General features: G+C 39.5%; 1 protein-coding gene across 2 annotated transcripts in view; it reads right to left on the reverse strand.

Annotated features, from left to right (window-relative positions):
* The window catches only part of GRPR (gastrin releasing peptide receptor), a 40,170-nt gene that overhangs the window by 13,598 nt on the left and 3,577 nt on the right, over positions 1-22,995 (reverse strand). For both annotated transcript variants that reach the window (XR_013992926.1, XM_081042287.1), the window contains exon 2: positions 1,298-1,649. Coding sequence is in view for 1 of the 2 variants with exons in the window: in XM_081042287.1 (XP_080898413.1) it covers positions 1,298-1,649 (352 nt within the window). In the remaining variant the exon portion in view is untranslated. The remainder of the gene's footprint in view (positions 1-1,297; positions 1,650-22,995) is intronic.

Raw genomic sequence — 22,995 nt, forward strand, 5'->3', positions numbered from 1 at the left:
ACCATGCAACTGAGAACAGATCTTTAAACAAAGTTGCAGAGTCGATTTTATGCTTGAATGGATTACACACTGAAATTCTAGCAAGTGCTGTCTTCTTTCTCAAGAGGGCAGCTTCCCAGCCACATGACTTCATGGCTCCACAGTTAATAATTTCTTATTCCCTCTGATGCTCAAAAAAAGCAGCCAGCATTGTTCTTCCTCATTGTCTAAACCAAGATAACTTGCTATTATTACCATTATTATTTTAAATCTCAAGTTACTTCTGGACTATACTATACAGGAATGTTCTTCGATGAACTGGGCTGAGTGTTTCGTTGGGCTCCCACTCCCTCTGCTACTGCAAGGGGAAGTACTTTCTCATGAAAGAATGTGGGATACAATGGATGTTCTCTATGGATAGGTCTTTCAAGGAGGGAGACAGTATCACTGAGAACTGCTACTCTTCCCTCACTATTGAGGCCAAAAAAAAAAAAAAAAAGGAACTTTAAAGGATGAAGCCTACATCTGAGTCAGCTATACATTGAAATAGATTGGGAGTCTTTCTGCTTCCCCAGCATTAATACCATATGGTCTATATTTGGACTAGAAGGCAAAGAGGAGAAAGCCAGAGCCCTTGGTTTCTACCTCAAGGATGGAATTACGGGAGGTTACAGGGGATGGGGAACAGTCTAACACATATGGAGGGCATCGTGCATAATTGGGAATCTTGAGCGTACATATGCTGTCTTGTAACCCTCCAACTGCCTTACAATATAGGGGTTATTACCCTATATCATGGATAAGGGAATTGAGGCTCAGAGTAAATAAGTCATGAAACATGGATTTGAACCTAAATTAATGTGAGCCTATCTTAATCAAATTACTTCTTTTCCTTCAACCAGCCTCATTTGCCTGCCCCCTCTGCTTTGTCCCCATGTAGAAATCCTCTTCCTATCCACACCATGTGATTGGAATTTAAAGAAGTCACATCCCTCTGAGCCTCAACATTTTATTTTTTTAAACAACAACACTTTTTCAGATATTTCTTAGAAAGAAACCCATATTCCAAATCCTTCAGGTTCTCAACACCTCCTAGCTTAGGTCCTTCATAAGAGAACAAGATTACAAAGAACACCTGAATTCCTGGGCTTCCGTGATTCGGAGTTGCCATTTACCATCTGGATGCAGATCACCTACCTCCTCTAATTTCAGAATTAGGTGATCTAACCACCTAAATATGGTACTTGTCAGTGGAGTCCAAAAGAAATGCAAGGGATCAAATCCCCAAGGAGGAAATGAATCAATGCTGAGCACCTACCTGCTTCTTGACGTGTATGTTTCCTTCAACAGGCAGGTTGTAAGCACTCTGGATCAGGTTTTTGGCAATGAAATAGTAGTAGACAGAGATGATTGACAGTGGGATGATGTAGAATATCAAGAAGGAAGCCATGGAGTGGATTTTGGGGTGCAGCTCATTGGAGTGTGGGTATGGGGCGCAGCTAATGAAGGTCTGGTTGGTGCTTTCCTCATGGAAAGGATGCAGATCAGAAAACACAGCTTCTGGGATGGCCAAAAGCATGGAGATGACCCAGATCAATGCTGCTTTGAGGCAAATCTTCCTCAGGGCATGAGACGCCTGGATATCCATTGGCCGGACGATTGCTTTGTACCTGGGGCAGAAAAGAGGGAACATCCTGTGTAAGTTGCCTAATATTATCATGGATACCAGGGCCAGGCCTAGGGTGAGGCAAACAAGGCAAGTGGGGTGCAGTAGTTAAGGAAGTGCTCACTCTCAGGTTCATGCAAGTGCTGACTCTAAGCACACAACCCTAAAGGCCTCCTTAAATGTTGCACCCCAAGCACCTGGCTCACCTTATCCCAGTCCCGGCCATGAAGGGCGCCATCCCCTTTCTCCAGTAGTAACGTTCTGCCCATATTCTCTCTTGATTTTAAAAATACTTCTCAGAAAAACGGAAGCTCCTTTCATTTCTCTTCTTAAATTACAATAACAAAGCACGTTTAAAGAAGGATACAGAGACCAGAAGGTTTTTTTTGTTTTGTTTTGTTTTGTTTTTGGCAAAGCCTTCATGTTGAGTATTCAAATGTAGCAGTTTGGGGAACCGTCAGTCACTGAATATTTACATCTGCCTTTTCTCTTTTTCAAAGGATACAGAACGAATCGCCTGCTGAAAAAGTTATACATAGGAGCACTCCTATAATTATCAACTTAATCTTTCCCCTGCTTTCCTACTTTCTTTCAGCCTCATCTTCTGTTGCAGTATTTAGGTCACTCCTGATTCCTGTCTTGAGTCAAGTGCTCTGGGAAGCAGACACCGAGATGAAGCCCGGAGGACAAAATGATTATTGAGGAGTAATATCTGTGAAAGGAAACAGGGAAGGATGCAGAATGGAGCAGAGGAGGTGGCCAGACCCTAATGCAGACCTGACAAGATCTGTAGCAGGGAAAGTGACCAACCATCTTAGCTGGCCTGAAAATCTCCCAGTTTTAGCACTGAAAGGCCTCTGTCCTAGGAAATCTCTCAGTCCCAGCAAACTGGGACTGCTGGTCACCCCACACCAGCTCAATGGGAAGCTTGGGAGCAAAGGTTGCCCAGTGGAAGAGTCCTGTCCTGGGTGGAAATGGCCAGGCCCTTGTATCACCACCTTGCTGAGTCATTGGCTGGGGCCACCTAAAAGCAGTGGGACCTCAGTTACTACCTGGTTCAGTCACTGGGCAGGAACTGCCCAGGAAGAGCATGACCATCACTTGAAAGTTGAAGTGGACCCTGAAAGGCTGACCGCTGGAGGCTGTCAGTTAACCACAGTCCCTGCAGCTTTTCCTCAAGGGAGGTCTGAGCTGAGCACCTCCATGTCTGCCACAATTCTCCATGCAAGGCCTAGTACGGAGGGCTGCCCGCCTCTTCTGTATGCACTTGTCTGAGAACGCAGTAGAAGATGAGCTCCTGGTGGGCAAAGAGTGTGTCTTTTTCCATCTTGGCATGTGCCGGCACTGTCATTTGCACACAGTACACAAATGTTTGTTCAATGGCACGTGAACTGCTATAGTGTGGAAATTGATATAAGTTGGAACCAACTAAGCGTGAAGGTGTTCATTGCTGAAAATTGTGCATTGAAACTGGGTTCTACCATGATACTCTTTTACATCATGGACTTCAGTAATGGAGGAACACTTATTTCTGCTTGTTTCCATGTTGAGTAAATCTCCATTGAGTTACTACTTTGGGCTATACCCTGGATCCTCACTCATTGTCCTCCTTCGTCCAGGGAAGGGGGTAGGGGTAGTTTATTGAGTGGGGAATCTGGGAAAAAGATTCTGGCATGTGCATTGGACTCAAAGAGACCTATGGTTGTCTAACTGTCTGACTGAGAGAATGGCACATCTAATACAGGAGATCAGAGTGTCTGCAATTTGATTATCACTGTGGACCTAAGTCACATTCTCCAAACAGCTTTATCAGATACAGAAGCAATTATTTTTATTGTTGTTGGTCTGATTTCTTTGTCTAGCTCTCTGTACCCACCTCAGGGAGGTAAGAGAGGGCTAGTATTTATTGGACATCCCTAGCACTCCAGAACAACACTGTAGTCCTGCTTCAGTCTACCTAGCTTTGCTTTCTACCCATAATACGTAATAGTTCATTTTAAACATAGAAAAACATAACAATTTCAAAGGAATTTCTATTTTCTTCTGGCACGTTCTCTAGTCACTAGTCATTTCAAACATTTTTATTCCTAGTTTAGAATGCAGGCAAGGAATTAATACCTTTAATTAAAGGTATGTAAAAATCTTCAGCCAGAGATATACATAGATGACTAAAGATATCTCTAATAAGTTGATTAGTGATAAAGTGGTAAGGGTGACTTCTATCTGCGTTTTCTGGCAGATAGCAGTCATAATTACCATTAACCCTCCAAGTGAAGGTGATTCGCTCGTGCATGAGTCAGAAACCAGAGTGAAATCATACTTCCTTCTCTCTTGGGAATCTTGTGTTCCTAAATGCAAAATGCCACGGGACCTGCTGAGCTGCTATTTCAAATTCGCCAGTTTTAAAACATAAAAGATAGTATAAAAGCAATTTTTATAGTTTTGACAGAAAAATAATTTGTATCTAAACCTAATTAAGCCTCTAGCTCTATGGACCGGTTTTCAGGAAAAGTGAGGATAGAAGAACATGCTAAATGATTCCATGAAGATACAAAACCTGAGTTGGAATATTCTACTGCAATAATGACTTCATTTTTTTTCAACTAATACGTGGCATAGAAAAGCAGGGAGAATGGTTAAAGATGGACTGAGATGTGTAAGACATATCAATCAAGTGCAACATGTACATTCTGTTTGGATTTTGATTCAAACTAAACAACCCTAAAAATATTTTTGAGACCACTGAAGAAAATCAAACATAGATTTAGCACTGGTGATATCAAAGAGCTATTTTTAACGTATTGGGTGTGATAACGTATTGTGGTTGTGTTTTTAAACAGGCTTTGTTTAAAACAAGAACTCATAGACACAGACAATAGTTTAGTGGTTACCAGAGGGTAAGGGGGGTGGGGGGTTGGAGAGGAGGGTAAGGGGGATCAAATATACGGTGGTGGAAGGAGAACTGACTCTGGCTGCTGAACACACCATGGGATATATAGATGATGTATTACAGAATTGTACACCTGAAACCTGTGTAACTTTACTAACCATTGTCACCCCAATGAACTTTATTTTAAAAAAGGCTTTATTTATTAAAAACATACCCTAAAATGTTTACCAATGAAGTAATATAATGTCTATGATTTGCTTTTAAATATTCAGACACATTCATATATCACTTGCACAATTAAAAAATAAATTTAAATGCATTGCAAATAATTTTCTGTTATGGAATATTCCTAAAAGATCAAAGAAATTAAAGAAACCCCATTTATTAAACTCTTGCCTTGTGCCAAGCAGAGACTAGCATCTATATTATCTCATATATATTCCAGAGAAGTCCAACAGGTAGGTGCTATTATCTCCATTCTACAAGAGACAAACTGAAACTCAGTTTCAGAGGTGATGGAGTCATTATTCAATTTATAACCAGCTCTTTTCAGGATACCACAGCTCTTTCAGAAGAAAGCTTTGGGTAAATCCTTCTTACAGGCAGAGAAACAGATCAGATGTTTCCAAAATGTGCATGGAACACACCAAATGTTCCCTGGAAGTCTAATGGTTCTATAGAGCATGAAACATATCAGTCAATTTGTTCTTCCGGTTTAGACTGCTCTACACAGAACTCCCAATCCAGGGAGACACCACTGGATGATTGTTGTTTCCTAGTGATGGCTCTTTGGAGTGGAGTGGATACTTAATCCCAGCCAATGAACTTCCTGGCCAGCTACTAAAGAGTCTCTCTTTCTCTTAAGCATTTAAACTGAAAAAACAGAGGATGTAGTTAGTCAATGATAGATGCCGGAAGTAAAAGATTTTGATGTTGAGGAAGGGATCAGGGCAGCCATATTTTAACCAAGTACAAGATGCCTAAGCAAAGTAGGTAGACTGCGAGAGAAGAGAAAGAATGAGGCAGATGTAAGAGAAGCTGGTGTAATGTGGCCCTAAGTCATATAGAGTGTCCTTGGTTCCTGGCTCATGAGCTATTTTTGAATGTACAAGAGGTCTCCTGTTATAAACTTACAATTCTCCTGTCCCCTTTTCACTTGTGTTAGTGTGAGTGGCTTCTGTTCTTTGTCAATAGAAGAGTCTTATCTGGAACAATTAGACATGGTAATCACTTAAAGTTATCAGATTTATTTCCAGGATCGTTTCGCATAGATCATCTCCCACTTGCGGCCCTCTGAAAGAATGAGCTGTCAACTTTCAGTTGTGCTCAAGAGATAGATTAGTCTATACTCTGTTCCTAAATTCTCCATCACTTTCCTGCTTCCCTCCTTTCTTCATCCCCAATCCCAGGATTTCCATTCATCTGAATCCTATCCTTCCAAATTCCAGTTTATAAGAATCATCCTAATGAAGTTTTTGGTGGCCAATCTAGATGTCAATAATTCCCATTCTTTCCCCTAACCTGTCTAATTTTATGACTGGATTATTGACTCTTCTCATTTTATGCTTACTGTGCACTATCTTGAATTGTTTGCTAGCTTTCCATGGGTACGTCTTTTTTACCTGACTTTCTCAGAAGTTTCCTGAGGTCAGAAGCTTACATCTTCTCCTTTTCTCTTCTTTCTGTATCTCTAAAAATACTCCAGGTCCCTTGTTTTACATACCACTTATTTCAAAGTAGAGGCTCAGCAAATACTTGCTAATGAATTAATCAATAATACATGACTTGCAGATATGTCTCCTATTTCCAACTCCTCACAAACAAGAGAGAGCAGATCGACTTTTATATAATTAGTAAGAATCATTCTTCCATAGAGTAACAAATTCGCTCCTTTGATAACGTGGGACTCAAGACAATCGCTTCCCTACTTCTGAAAACATCTGCACTTCATTTTTTTAAATGCAGACATTGAAAAGGCCAAAAATGTTCTCTCTGTAACAAGACTAATGTGTCAAGGTGATTCTTGGCAAGTAGAAGTAGCTGGCTCCCACATGCACAGATGGAAACCTTTGCCCACTGAAAGATATGTCTTTTATTCAAATATGGGCAGTTTGTTTTTAAGGATCCAGTATTTCAGCCCTTATTTGTCCATAAGTACCTTCTGAAGTCCATAGGTATTGTTGAACGACAACACTTTTAAACCTCCATCGTAATCCCAATGCACATTACCTAAAGAGGGATGAAGTGAAGAGAAAACTAACTGAACTAAATGGTCTCTCGGGTAATTGATGCATTGTCAGCATTTAAATTAGAATTTTAATACCTAATAACATTTGATAAGACTATTAAACATTGGCTTTATTTTCTCTTGAGAATGACACCAAGAACTTTTCCGAACAAATGCGAGGCAATTATTATCTGGCTTGTAAAATGACTATAATCCAGAGCAATGGAATCATGTCCCTTTGAGCTATTACTCTCCAAATGGAGAACTTGCTGGTTCTGGGTGCCCATTCAATTACTATCTTTAAGTATGTAACAGATTACAGTCACCCTTTTCTGTTCTTCCCTCCATAAAGGTTGGGAAGAAAACAACATTGCCTATGCAATGTTCTTGCCCCCAAATTTTAACCTGAATCTAACTATGAAGAAATAATCAGACAAATCCAATTCTGGCACATTCTACAAAACAAGTCACTTCCATTCATCAAAACAGCCTACATCATTTTTTTTAGAAGAATGTGAGGGACATGTTGTTGTACCTTAAAAAGGGTTTAAAAAATACAACAAGCAATCTTTTTTGCAATATATACATATACCAAAACATTATGTTATGTACCTTAAACTTATATAATGTTATGTGTCAATTACATCTCAATCAAACTGGGAAAAATAGAGAGATATAACAACCAAATGCAATGCATACACCTTGATTTGATCCTGGATTTAAAAATAAAAGCTACAAAAGACATTTTTGGGACAATGGGGGAAGGTTGGTTATGGTTACATATCTGATGGTAGTAAGGAATTATTGTTAATATCATTAGTGTGATAATGGCATTGGGGTAATGTAGAAGAGTGTCCTTATTCTTAGGAAATAAACACTGAAATACTTAGGAGTGAAAGATCAGGGTGTTTGCTCCTCACTTTCCAGAATTCAGCAAAATAAAACAATTCATATATATATTTCTTCTCACTCTTTTTCAGATATATATTTAGATATATACATATATCTGAAAAAGAGTGAGAAGAAACTCTAGGAAATGTTCATTGTTGAATGTGGATGGGAGTTCATAGACAGGTCGGGGAGAAAACACACACTAAACTACAGAATTTAAAAAATGAACTAACAGTGAAATAATTTTGAAATCATGTGTTATACATTTTACTGTATTTTGTTAATAGTAAAACCTTTTCTCTTTAGAAAAACTCTATTATAATTATAATTGTAACGTCATCGAATGTGTCACATCTGACTAGGGTCCACACAAGGAGTGAATATAACAATGTTATATTCACATTGTTCTCTTGGATTTACAATTTTAGTATCATTTACAATCTGTGGGGTTCTGTTTTGCTCAGTTTTGCTTTGGCAGGAATCTGTTTAAGCCGCTTGTCCATTTGGGGAGTTAGTTCAATTAAAACTGGATCACGCACAAACACACGTCAGTGTGCAATGCCTCGCCATTAGCTGAAAGTTCAGGGCAGAGTAATGTACCATTGCTGAGCCGTCTATGTGGCGGGACCCTCCTCCTGCTGTCTGAATTATACACGATACGGCGTCCTCGGATGTGGACTCAATGAGAGGGTGAGCCTCAATTTGGATACTACATATTACTAATGTTTAATTCATTCTTATTTCTAAATACAAATCAATATGAGTAGAGGTTTTGCGGCTTTCCTCCCTTACCTACTAGATCAAGTTGCATTTCTCCTGGAGGGTGTGAACCCTGCTTTGGTGTCCACTGTCCCAGAAGACACTGCCCACAAAATTTAGCTAAGGCTTCAGCAGGCTTTCTAAGAGTCTGTAGCAGAGAACTTCCTGCCCCGGAGAAAGCAAGCTTTAAACCCAGGCCAAGGCAGAGGATCATGATCCATGTTATGAAGTGTAATCATACTTTTCTTTTTCTGGTTTTCTTCAGAGAGATCAAGCCACAGGTCAGGGATTCAAGCAGGACCACCCCTGAGTAAAGTCCTGAAGTCACCTCTTTGTGAATTGCAATTTCCCCTCCATCTTGTTCTCTCCCTGTAGGCACCCACTGTCTCCCTGAGAGCAAACCCTGCTTTTGGAAGGGCGGTGCATATCAGTCATTTGCTCTTAAGTATGGATTGATCTCAATGCAATTATCTTCCTATAAAAAAAGTCCTACCTCTAGTTACAAAGAGGCACATTTTGCGGTGGCAAATTCTCCCCCACCCACTTCACTGGTATTGGAATTAAGGAAGAAAACCAAAGAAATAATCAGAATGTCTGTTCCTCACCTGTGTCAGCCATGATGAAAGCAGTGTGTTTCTAGGCAGACACAAAATTCCTGTTCTTCCGTGAGTCTGTTATACTGAGTCTCTTGCCTCTTTCATCCCTATATACATACCCTGAAGTTCAACTGTGGCCTGAGGCCTAGAGTGAAGTCTGAGCTCTTTCATATATTCAGAGGCATCGGGACCCAAACAGGCCATCTGAGTGAGACCTTGAGCTGAGATGAAACTTGGCTTCTTGGAAGAACTAAACAAAAGAGGCTACAACAAGGTTAAAGAAAGAGCCACTGACATAGGAGAGGCGTCAGGAGTGCAGGTACTGGTTCTGGGATATGAGGAATGTAGAAGCTGAGGTCTAAAATGGGAAGAGAGATAAAAACAACTGTTGGACATCTGATGGTGCTTTGGCAGAAGTTGGACAACTATTGACCCTTGAGCCCAAAATAGGTTTCAGCAGGATGATCTAATTCCAGAGCTCAGTGCTAATCCTGAGAGGGAGCCGTCAGAAGGGGTATGAGCAGGATGAAATACTACAGTGCTGGTGGGTATGTTTAAAATGACAAAGGAAAGCAGTCATCCAGTTAAATTTCAGTAGGTGCATAAACATCATGGCACAAGTTATTCGTAGGCCATTCTTCAAAAACGTTATGGAGGGAAGAACATATATTTATATCTTATTATAGACTTTTTCAGCAATTTATGAGCCAAGAAGTTTGAAGACTGTTTATGAGTCCCATTTCCAAATTGTGGTTACACGCAGCCTGCATTTACTGTACTGCATAGCATAGAAGATACACAGACAATGGGGGGAAATCACCCACGTTCTGGGGTGGAAGGTGCAATAGACTCTGAGTCATAAATTGTCTTTCACCCCCAAACAGATCCTGAGACAGGATTTAGGTGCAAGTCGTTTATTTGGGAGGAGATCCCAGAAAGCCCAGCAAGGGAGTAGAAGCCAATAAAGGGTGCCACTCTGGGCAACTGGAACACAGGACTGCTGGGCACCCCCAAGAGACTGTGCTGAGAGCATTCCAGAACTGTACCACCAAGGAGTGAGGAGTCTTCTGTGTTAATTCTGGGGCACTCTGCTTTGCCACACACCTTCCCTTGGCCAGAGATCACCCCAGGTCAGAGAAACACAGGGAGCCCAGATGTGTAAGTGACCTCCGGAGGTGCAAGGGTATGGATGGGCCACCAACAGCATGCACTCTGCCAAGTCTTCTGCCAGTCCAGTCAGCTTATCAAACATATATCTAAATATCAGAGACAGCTTCAGTTTTTAAATATATTTCGAATTATTGAGGATGAAAAGAAAATTTCTAAATTATCTCAATAAAATGCATTCTTTTTTTTTTTTTTTCAAAAGAAGAATCATTAAAGCTCAAAAAGACCACTATGGCATATGAGCCACTGTATCTCATTATAGAAATTTAACAGCGCCATATAAATAGCCTTCTGTGAGAGGCTTTATACGTGGTGAAATTGTGGCCTAACTTTGTAGTTTATTGGGTCCGCTAGGCCGGAAGGTTGATCCTGGCGATTTTGGGGAAGAATCACTGTGGTGGGGAAGCCCAGGACGAGAGAGACATACACTGGATGCAGACTGGGAACTCGGCCTTCTACTTTCACTTCCATAAGTAGCTATTTTTGCGTAACCATGCTGTCTTGATTTCTTTTTATTTAACAAAAACTTATATAGCACTTACTGTCGGCCTGGTATAGCTCTCAACACTTTTCAAGAATTAACCTTTTGGATCCCATATAACAACACGAAGAAGTAGGTACTACTGTTGTCATCCTCTTCTTACAGATGAAGAAATCTGAGGCACAGAGAGATTAAATAATTTGTCCAAGGTCACACAGCTAACAAGGGGCAGAGCTAGGTTTTGAACAGAGGCTGCTTGGCTCCTGAATCCAGACTTTAAATCACAAGACTTTAATGCCTCCATTTTCTTCATCTGCAGCTAATGATATCAACCTTACTTGCCACGGAGAAGAGCTAAATGAGGTGTTCCAAAAGCACTTTGAAAACTAGGAAACACTATTAAAATAAAAGGTTATTAGTGCATTTCCTGAAAAGACATGACTGTCCACTAGAATGTCAAATGGTCGAGAGTTGGATGATATCCTCTCGCATCCCTTATGGATGTAAATAACAATCATACTAATGGTACACTCCTCTCTTGACTAGTAATTCTAGCATTTCATAAAAAATGTGACGCATTGTTTCATTTCATCATTAGACAAATTACAATGGTCTTGTAATATATTAAAGGTAAACACCGGCATTCCCATGTTACAGATCAGAAAACTGAAGCTTGTAGAGTGATTTACCCAAAGTCACACAGTTGACAATTAGAAGAACCAGGGCTCAAACTCAGACATCTCTTCAAATTCAACGCTTTTGGATTTATCCTTACTAAGACTAGTGCTCTACTAAATGTCACCTCCAAAAATTAATAAATAAAAGAAAGCACAAAAGAGAAAAGAAAGAAAGAAAGAGAGAAAGTTATTATTTAATGGGTATGAGTTTCAAAATTGGGAAGATAAATGATATTTTGGAGACGAATGCTGGACGATAATTGTACAACAATGTGAATGTAATTAGTGCCACTGAACTTTAAACTTAAAAATGATTAAAATGATAACTTGTATGCTGTGCATATTTTACCAGAATAAAATTAAGAGAGGAAAAGGGAGGAAGGGAAGGAAGGAGGGAGAGAGAAAGAAGAAATAGTTGTAAGTTTCTCACCACGCAAATTGGGGGTATCTTAAGAACCAATTGAAAAAGTTTGCTCTTAGTCAGCAAAGACATCCACAAGGAAGGTAGTCTAAAGGCAGTTAGTTACTTTGAATAACTTTGTTCAGTTAAAAAATTTAGTATAAAAGTGCTAACAGCTCATTGTAAAAATCTAGACAGCAGAGAATCCTAAAAACAAAAAAAGAAGAAAATCATCCGTATGTCTTACATGTGATATTTTGATATGTTTCCTTTCAATTTTCCTCTGTCTTTTGTGCAGAATTGAGAGCATACAATTTTGTATCTTTTTTTCAGGATCTATAGCCTAAGCACTTCCATCTCACATAGATGCCCATGACCCCTCTAGTCAGCAGGCAGCGCTCTGCGGATGCCAGCCAGCCTCTCTGGGCACCATGTCCATCCAGCTCCAAGGAGCCCCAGTGGTCACTAGAGGGCCACGTCCCTCCTTTCACAGATTCTTCCTAGGATTAGCTCCAGACAACACATCACGCCTAAATGGAGCAAAGCACCCCCTCCTCCAAAACTAGCACATCTAACCATCAAAAGCATATCTTAAGCACCTACTTTTGCATGGCCCTGTACTTGGTACAAGAGAGATCAAAAGAAGCATAAGCCCTGGACACTCAGTGACATTTTCTCTCATTCCATCCTGGAAATTAAAAAGGTTCATGCACCCTGAGTCACAGGACTATGAGTTTCTTGAATCGGGTCTATGTCTTGTTCATTTTATACCTATTTTATTTATTGAATAAATATATCATTAAAACTGAAAATCTAGAACTGTGCACCCAGTTTGGCCTGTACTGTCTTACTTTCAGATAAAGAAATGGGCTCAAGATGCTCAAGATAACCCATTCCTCCCCTGCCACCCTCCTACCTCCTAGCCAAATACTCCTCTCAAGTCCACCTAACCCAGATCACTCTGGACACCATCTTATTAGCCTTTTCCCAAGAGATCTCCGATGGCCCAAATATTTCCTTAGTTCTCTAATCTTTCCAAGCCCAGAAGAATTCTTGAGGGTACTGAGGAAATGATTCTCCCTGATCACAATTCCCCTTTTTAACAATTTTAATGTGCTTACTTACATGAGTCTATGATGAAAAAACCTTAGAGGAAGCAGCACTGTGCCTGATGGTGAAACATGGGAAGGAGGTAGTGAGAAGTGCAGTTTGTCTGTTTACATCTTTACTTCCTCAATGAGCAACAGGAAGGCTCAGCCCCCACGCCTACCACCCATGGGATCTGGAATCTGGCTAAGCCTTGATTTAAAACTCTCTCATTGTCTTCATTTAAACAACAGTTAGCATCACAGAGGCCCTAGGGAATGCTGGAAAAGACAAATGGCTTAAACACATTGGCTTGACTCTCAGTTTTCGGATGCTCCCAAAGCTAATGTGTGTGATAGGACAGTGCCTCATACTCCAAAGCACCACACAGCTCTACAGTTCGTATTGATTGTATCCGCTAGGAAGTCTGTCCGGGCTAAGTGGACAGGTCTCAGGGATTCCCCCTAAGTCCCCCTTCTACTTAAATAGGAAACTCCCACTGCTAAATCACCATCTCAGCACATGACTCTATATCAGGGACAGCAAACTAAAGCTCACTGGCTAAACTTGGCCCTCTGTCTGTTTTCATATGGCCCGCGAGCTAAGAATGGTTTTTATATCTTAAATGGTTGAGAAAAGGTCAAAAGAAGAATATTTTGCGATGTGAAAATTACATGAAATTTCAGTGTCCATAAATAAGGCATTCCTGGAACATAGCCACACTCATTTGCTTACAAAATGTCTATGGATGCTTTTGTGCTATAATGGCAGAGATAAGTGGTTGCAACAGAGACCATATGGCTGACAAAGCTGAAAATATTTACTATATGGCCGTTTAAAGAAAAAGTGTACTATCCCCTGGTCTGTGTGCACTGAATGTGTGAAAACATCTAATGTCTCTATTATAGCACAGAAGTAGCCATAGACATTTTGTTAGCAAATGGGTGTGACTATGTTCCAGGAATGCCTTATTTATGCACACTGAAATTTCATGTAATTTTCACATGTTGCAAAATATTATGCTTCTTTTGACTTTTCCCCAACCATTCTCTGCCTGTTCACACCAATGCTGTTGGTTCCTTCTTTAAACGGAGAAGAATTTTCAACCATGGGGAAAAAACAAAAACCAATGAGAATGAATGAATGAATGAATGAATGAATGAATGAATGAATAAATAAATAAATAAATAAATAAAAAATAAATGGAGGAAAGACCATCTTCCATTTCACAGAGCACTGCCTATTAGATTTCTTAATTTGTGAATACAAAGACACCGGGCCACTGACCTCTGCCGTTGGACTTGTAGTATTAAACACTGATTGCTCAGGATCCTTAGTTAATTTATCAGCACATTTAAGTACTAACTTAGTATCTCAGGCTCTGCTTGGCGGTATGGATATAAAAATCCCTGGCCTTAAGGGTTTAAAATCTGGTTGGGGAAGCAAGATATACCCAGAAGAAGCTCTTAAAGAACAATAGAATGATACTTACATATGTGTATTCCCCTTTCTGAGCATGCTTAGGATGGATGATGGTAGGTCAGGATATAAAGAGCTGCCAGCATGGTACAGACATATGAGCACATGTTTGACAACAAAACTGTTTTATATAGAACTATGGAATATAAACCTTAGAAGTCATCAAGCCCCATTTTCTTAACTTACAGAAGAGGATACTGGTCCCTATAGAGGTGCCACAGCTGGCTAGCTGAGAACCAAGACCAGAGCCTAGGTTGCTGGATCCCCCACCTCAGTTATATTTGACTCGAGCGCTTCAGATTCTCAGGTCTTTTTAAAGAACAAGTAGAGAATGCTTAAAACTAAATATTTACTACACTAATCTTCATCCTGTAGCACATGTATTCCTTAAGCCATCATTTTAACCTTCAATTTCACCTCTGTTGACAATCTAGGAAAGAAAAGGAATGTCAAATTCTGATTTTCCTGATCTTCTGTGATGCTTCCAATCACTAAAAGTGGAAGGGGACAAGAAAAGATACTAATGAAATTCTTAAAAATCTGTTTTGACGCTATATTTTTTTTAAAAAAAGTAACAAGCATTTCCCATATGTTCTCATGGAGAAACTACTGTAATTTTGTTTTTACATATAATTTTATATTGTGTTTAAATTGTGTTTAAAGTATTTCTCATAACAGATGCCTGGCCCTGGTATGAAACTGCTTGACAATAAAAACAACTACCACCAAAGGGAAAAAAGAAACCTTGAAAAGCTTAAAGTTGACCTGTAGTTATTCTATTTATATGTAGACAGCATAAAGAAATAAATGAGTCACATGGAAATATTGTCACAATAAATTCTTCTGATACTGGGAATAAATTTCTTTATGTGCTGCGTTTCGCATCCCCCCCCCCCCACCGCCCCCATTTCTTTCCTATGTAACCTTTAGCTATCACCATTGGTCAATTGGTCTGAGTACAATACAAAAAAAGAAAAAGTAATAAAGAAGTGAAGTTTAAAGAGAGGTACCTTAGGAACATTTTGGCTCTTTCCTTCCCGTGAAATTTCAGCTATTATCAATCACTGTATGACTAAATGTTGGCTCCAGCTCCTGCTTACTGGGGCTAAGAGTCCTGGCCTAGTTGAAAGATCCCAGATGCTTTGATATACCTACAATACTTGGCAGTGTCCACCGCTGCAGGCTGTGGCTGAGATTTCTGACTTACTCGCTTTGAGGTGAACCAGAACTCACTTCTCTGAACCTAAATTGCTGAGATAATTTGAGGCTCTGATTAGGTAGTTTTGTACTCCTCTTTAGAGGAGCTGGTATGTACACAGCTTTGAAGGCAGCATCTCAGGTCAGTAAGAGAGGTGGTATAGGATTTTCCACTTCTGACAATGGCAGACTAGCTCGTTGCTGACCAACTCTCCTGAAATGAAAAGCTAGAAAATTTCTTTGAAAACATCAGAAATACCAAGGCAGTAAGGACTTTAGGGGCCAAAATCCTGGAGAAAAAGCAAGTGCAAAGAGGTGAAGCTGTTATTCAGCATCACCTTCCCCTTAAGGCATTTTCCAAATACCAAGCAGCAGCAGAGAACCCAAGAGCTGAGCAGAGCTTCCAGCAATTTTAGGATGAACAGGGACAATAAATGGAGGTCAGGGTCCACCAAGAGGAGGAATCCAGGTAAACACCCCAGACTTTCTGTTGACATGCCCAAAGCGGTATACCCTAGTAGTAGGGGCGAACCGGAAATAGACTCATTCTCACAAAGACCCAAGCTGAGTCTCCAATCTGCTCTATCCCTGATTGGGTCAGATATATGGCTACCTCCCAACTACCTGCAAGAAGCAAAAATCAATCTTTTCTGGAAGATAATACCATCCAGAGCCTCAAATTATTTGTAATTCTTCATATACAAAATCAGGTAGTCAAACAAAACTTGCCTCATATACCAGACAAAACAAAATGACCATAAAACAGAAGAAGAAAATATATAACAGAAACAGACTTATAGAGGTTCCACATGTTAGATTTACCAGAGAGGGATTTTACAATATATTGGGACTAATTTAAGAAATTAGATGTCAGGATGGAATCAAATAGGAATTCTGGAATTGTAATATACTATAACTGAAATGAATTAAATGGAAGCTTCAAAAGCAGACTAAACATAGATAAAGAGAGGATTAGTGAGCTGAAAATGTCCATATTGAAGTACAGTGAGAAAAAAATGGAAAATACAGAAAAGGGAAAAGACACAGTGAGTAGTGAAATGAATTTGTGCTTAAAATAGTTCTCAGTAACAGAAACCTGACCCTAGTATGAAATCTCCTGCCTCAATAAAAGCAAAAACAGGGGGGAAAATACTTGAAAAGCTTAAAGTTAACCTGTAGCCATTCTATTTATATGTAACAGAATAACGAAGGAGACAAAAAAAAGAGAATGGGACAGAAGCAACATTTGAAATTGTAATGGTTGAGAACTTTCCAAAACTGGCTAAAATCTTCAAGATTTAAGAAAAGCTATGAATTTCAAGCTGGAAAAATACAAAGAAAAACCACACCTAAGTGCATCACAGCTATGTTGCTGAAAGCCGAAGGTAAAGAGAAAAATCTTAAAATCAGCCAAAGAGATAAAACTCAATTAATTTGAAAGGAGCAACAATAAAACTGGCATCTGACTTCACAGTGGAAGTCAGAGGACAATAAATGGTAACTTCAAAGTGTGATAGATAAGAATGCCAGCCTAGAATTCCACGCTCCCAGCCTAGAATTCCACGCTCCGTGAAAATATCCTCCCCCAAATTATATGAAATAAAGACATTTTTAAACAAAAACAGTCTAAAACAGTCCCCATGAAACCTGGATAAGGTCTTTTAGGGTTGGAACCACTGTTCCTAACGTAGGAACATGGAACAGGATCAAAGGAAATAAACATGATTTACAGATTCCAGTATTCCAGGTTCACTCAGTAGGATCTACCAAGATTCATTCATTCCTTTTTATTCCTTCCTTCATGTATCTATCCATTCATGTATTCAAAGAATACTTACCAAGCGCCTACTACAGGTTAGGGACTGTTCTAGTGCCAGAGAATCTGCTAATGAATGAGATAGCCTCCCATTTTGGGGGAGTTTATATTCTAGTGGTGGAAAACAGATAGTAAACAAGTAAACAAAAAAATGAACAAAATAATTCTCAAGAAAATAATACTGGATGATATTTATTTACCTAAGAGAAATAAAGACATACACCCATAAAAAATTATTTGTAGATGAGGTAAAAGGGATCAAATATATGGTGATGGAAGGAGAACTGACTCTGGGTGGTGAACACACAATGGGATTTATAGATGATGTAATACAGAATTGTACACCTGAAATCTATGTAACTTTACTAACCATTGTCACCCCAAAATTTTAATTAAAAAAAATTGTTTGTGAATGTTTGTCACAGCTTTATTCGTAATCATCGCAAACTGAAAACAACCCTAATGCCCATTAACTGAAGAATTGATAAACAAACTGTGGGATAGCCATACAATAGATACTACTCAGCAATAAAAAGAAAAATGAACTACTGATACATGCAGCAGCACGAGTTGAAAGAAGTCAAACTCAAATAACCAATACCGTATGATGTCATTCATATGATCTTCTGGAAAAGATCAGTGGTTCCTGAGAGCTGGGGGTGAAGGAAGGGGATAGAAAAAAAAAGGACATGAGAGAATTTGGGGGATAATGAAAAAGTTCTGTATATTGTTTGTGGTGGTGGTGGTGGTGGTGGTGGTGGTTTTATGACTGTATAAGTTTGTCAACATTCATAGAAATGTACACCTAAAAGTTTACTGAATGTAAATTATACTTCAATCAACCTGAAAAAAGAAATTGGATGATAGAATAGTATTGGTCATTCTTTTAGACTGAGAGGCAATAAAGATGTCCGACAGAAGGTGACCTTTAATATCAAAAACGAACCAACAGCCTCTTACAGTTTCCGAAGAAAATCAAATCATTTAAAGTAGCAAGGTAAATATCAGATACTAATCACCAGCATCTCAAAGATGACAGTAATAAAAAATATATACATACCTTGTTCTATTATTGGGAGGTAGAAAAAGAAGGAGTGGAGAAATATTTTTCTTTCATTCTGCAAAACATGTTTTCATTAAGAGAACTTATACAACTCCCACATAGTGCAAAAATTCAAATTTAGTCTATTTTCAAAGGATGTTACTGACAAGCACAGTTCAAAAAACCGCAGCAGGGAGTCCTTTCAGGCTATGCTCTATGTTTCATGATCAAGTTTGTGCTTTTTTTTTCCTTCCATGCATATTAAGTTATCAGAAATGATAATTAATCATATAAAAGTCTAACGCTTTAAAAGATAACACGTGAGGGACAAGGTCAAAGTTCTTTGCTGCCATTCTCTCCACAGCATAATTGAAAAGGTTCCAATTAAAAGAGCCTTTCTGGGAAACCCCACTTCTATTGCACCTGCCCTCTGAGCACTCCCAGAGTCTGCCAACAGCTCTGACAGATCCATCACTGTGGAGAGACCCGAGTTGAGTTTCCTTCCAGAAAGGGAGCATATGCTTTAGAAAAAATCATACTATAGAGAAATTATGACTGGTGACTCATGTGAATTCCTCCAACAGAGGGACGAGAAATTGTCTTCTCATGGGAAAAGACCAATCTCCTTGGAATCAGTGCAGCAGGGCCTCTAGAATAGTAGAGGAGCCTTTAAAATCACTGAGGTGGTCCCCTTAAGGGGACCACCTTGGAGTCACTCAGAGTATCTTCCCTCAGAACAGTAGGGCTTGAGATCAGTAGCTCCCACTGTCCAGAGAAGGAAAATGGAATCGGATCCTGAGTTTTGATGGTTTCTGAAGAAAAGTTTTCAGTTCCCCTGAAGGAATTGGGACTTGGAATGAGGAGAGAGGGTTCTAGTCTGACGTTACTCTGAATTTGTTGTGACAAGGCCAAATTCCATCACCTCTTTCGGTCTCTGTGTCAAACAAGGTGTAATATTGTGATTTATAAGAAACACGTATTTGGTCATTCAGATGACCAAAATATATTTCTCACATATATTATATTTGGTTTTCACCTACAGTTCCTGGCTCACAGCTCCCCAAATTCTTGGAATTTCCTAAGAGTTGAGGGTGATGGTGTCTTTTGTTATGTTAATGAGGTGACTTTTGGAAAGTGTTGAAGGGTGTGGGCTGGTCACCAGGAGACCCAACCAAGTGGTTGAAAGGTTGAAACTTTCACTCCTACCCCCACCGACCCCTACCCCACCTGCAGGAAGAGGAGAGGGCCTGGGGGTTGAATCTATTACCAATGACCAATGATTTAATCAATCATGACTATGTAATGAAGCCTCCATAAAAACTCAAAAGGAGAGAGTTCAGAGAGCTTCAGGGTTGATAAACACATGGAGATTTGGGGAGAATGGTGTGCCTGGACAGGCCATGAAAACTCCATGCTCTTTCCTTACATCGTATGCTATGCAACTCTTCTATCTGGCTGTTCCTGAGTTATGTTTTTTTTTATTATTATTATAAACCGATAATCTAGTTAAGTAAAATGCTTCTCTAGTTCTGTGAGCCACTCTAGCAAATTATTTGAACCCCAGGAGAGGGGGCTATGGGAACCTTTGAATTTATAGCCAGTTGGTCAGAAGTACAGGCAACAACCTGACTCGTGTCTGAAATCGGAGTAGGGTGGGATATTGCAGGGACCGAGCCCTCTACCTGTGGAATCTGATGCGCTCTCTGGGCAGATAGTGTCAGAATTGAGTTGAATTCTCAGATACCCAGCTGGTTTTCAGAGAATTGCTTGTTGGAGGTGTGGTTGACCTACCCTTCCCTTTCCCCCTCCCCCCACCGCCACCTCCACCGCATTGAAAATTCAATCTCCGAACACCATTTACAAGGGTTGAACTTTAAGGCGACTTCTATGTGAAGCTGCTGGAGTTTATCATTTTGTCATTGCTCGAACATCAACAAAGCTGTATTTATTGTCCTCTTACTACTAGATGTAAGGTGGGCCTCTGCGTCATGGAAGACAGAGACCCCATGAAGCTTCCCATATGATTAAGAATGTAGAAAACACATCTATAAAAAAAAGACCTAGTAACAAAAGGTAGGATAGATTTGGTATTTAATGAACAGGCAAAAACATCTTAGGAAGGGGGAAAAAAATCAGTGAAAACAAATATCAGGAAACGCTTCAGAGAGGAGAAGGGACTCAAAGTGTGCCGTGAAGGATTGCTAGGATTTCGATAGATAGAGGGAATAGAGCCCAGCCACCAGGGAGGGGAAAATGAAGCCAGAGAAGGGAGAAGTAAGGTGGCACATATGAGGGACAATGAGAAGAGTTTAGCTAGAACAGTCTTTGATCTCACGAGTCTTGGGATAGGAAGACAGATAGACTGGAAGAGGCTTGGCAAAAAAGAATGGAAGGATCAGGAAGAAGTTCGTAATTCAGACCCAGAAAGTGAACTGCACATGCATTCTTCATAAGGTCTCAAAATCTCACCAATGGAGTGTCTAAATTCCCCAAGCCTGTCACTGGTGATTGTATTGTGCTGCCTGGTTTCTCTCCTCTTTATTTTTTCATATCTTCTAATAGAAGATATTTTACAGACAGGAAGAGCCCATGCAACTGGGAGGCATTTGATATTTGCCTATTTGAGGAATTCCTGATATCCTCAATGAGAGAGAACAGCTAAGGTGGATCTTGAGAAAGAGATTTGGGCCCCAAAGCATAGATCAAACTCTCTTCTGCACTGTCCAATAGAATTTTCTGCAATGATGGGAATGTTCTGTAGCTGCACTGTCCAGTAGAGCTACATGTGGTTACTGAGCACTTGACATGTGGCTGGTGTGACTAGAGAACTGAAATTTTAGTTTTATTTAAATTGAATTAAATTTAAATAATCACATGTGGTTAGCGGCTACCATATTGGACCATGCAGCTCTAGATGTCAGGAAAGGCTGAAAACTACATTATCTCACAAATTCCAGGCAATGAATTTTAAAAATCTGTACTTAAAGAAGTTTGCATAAATGTAACAGTTTCCTGTTTCTTTATACATTCCAAGTCACAAATTGGCGGTGGGGGTGGGGTGGCTTATGAACAGTCTTTTCTATGGAATCGAAGAAGGACCATGTTATAGAGGAACTGCTGTATCCATCTGTCCTTAGGATTCATTCTGCCAGCTCCATTCTAGCAGAAATAACACTGCATAATAATACGGAAGTAGGCACAATATAACTTGGGCATTATATGCTGTCAACATTATATCCAGCTTTAAACTTTACATTTACTGGAAAAGAAAACATACCCTCCTTACCCTTTTCCTGATGAGGGTCCAATTCACATCTTAAATTCCATTTACATAACACTAAGGCACCTAGTACATAGATGCGCATCTGGTAGGAAAGATCATTATATAAAAAATATATCCATCCATCCAACTATTCACCTATCTATCAAACCATCTGTCCATCTATCTGCCCATTCACTCATCCATCCATGCATCCGTCCATGCATCCATCCATCCATCCATCCATCCATCCTCCCATCCATCAACTTATCTTTCCATCTATCCACTCATCTATTTATCTCCTGAATCTATTTACTGATTCACAAAGAATAGCTTTTCTCTCATTTACCAAATAATGACAGCTTAATAAAGAGGAACAGATAAGAAGCAGGTGACTGCATAATATGTTTTTAAGAATATGCTTTCCAGTGAATTCCAGAAAAGGGGGGAAGAATAATAAGAATGAGAGAAAAGTATATATTAATTAACCATAATTTTAATTAATCAAAATTTATTGATCATCCATTTGGTACAAGGAACCACGTGAGGCACTGTGGAAGATATATAAGAAATCTCTGCCCTCAACATTCTTAATAATCTATTTGAAAAGTTAAAACAATGAATATATGAGAGGCTAAAAAAAAAGACAAATGAGTAAAATACTTCAAAACAGCAAGATGAAAGATGTCACAAGATAATTCATGTCTCAGATAATAAGCCCCATGTTTAGAAGAGGGTTATGAAATTTGGGCTAGAATAGCCCAACTTAGGGCTTTAAGGAGGAGACTCGAGCCAAATTCCAAATGATAGGCAAGATAACAGATTAAAAACAAAAACATAAGATTTTAAAACTTGGATGGACCTTTGAAATAATCAAGTTCAACTATTATATGTTATTTTACAGATTATTCAGTTAAGGTCAGAGAGTTAAACAACTTGGTCTGACTCCCTCTTCTAGGTAGTAATGGCAGAAAAAAGCCTAGAATGCAGGGCTATTGATGCCAATTCCAAACCACATATCATATGGGATGGGAAGTCAAGTCTTCTAATTTAAAAGGAGAAGAATTCTGGATAGTGGTAGGACACAGCATAAGCAAGGAAGCAGAGCCAGAAATGCATCAGTGTAACCACCATGTCCAAGGCTATCAGTGTGTATGTAAAGGGAAGAAAGCATGGAAGGAGAGGGAGGGTGGGAACCAATATGAAGGCACTTGAAAGGAAATCTGCAATTGGTTGGCCATGTGAAAGCCAGAATTCTGGTGTTTGGAGCTGTCTTGAAGTTTCCCTTTGACACAGTGGTAGCAGTATAAACTTTTCTAGAAAAATGCAGAGATGCATGATTATTGCTGCGCCTGGTCGTCTCTCAGAAAAGCTGATTCAGCA

Source organism: Rhinolophus hipposideros, assembly GCF_964194185.1.
Source record: "Rhinolophus hipposideros genome assembly, chromosome: X".
Taxonomy (NCBI): Eukaryota; Metazoa; Chordata; class Mammalia; order Chiroptera; family Rhinolophidae; genus Rhinolophus; species Rhinolophus hipposideros.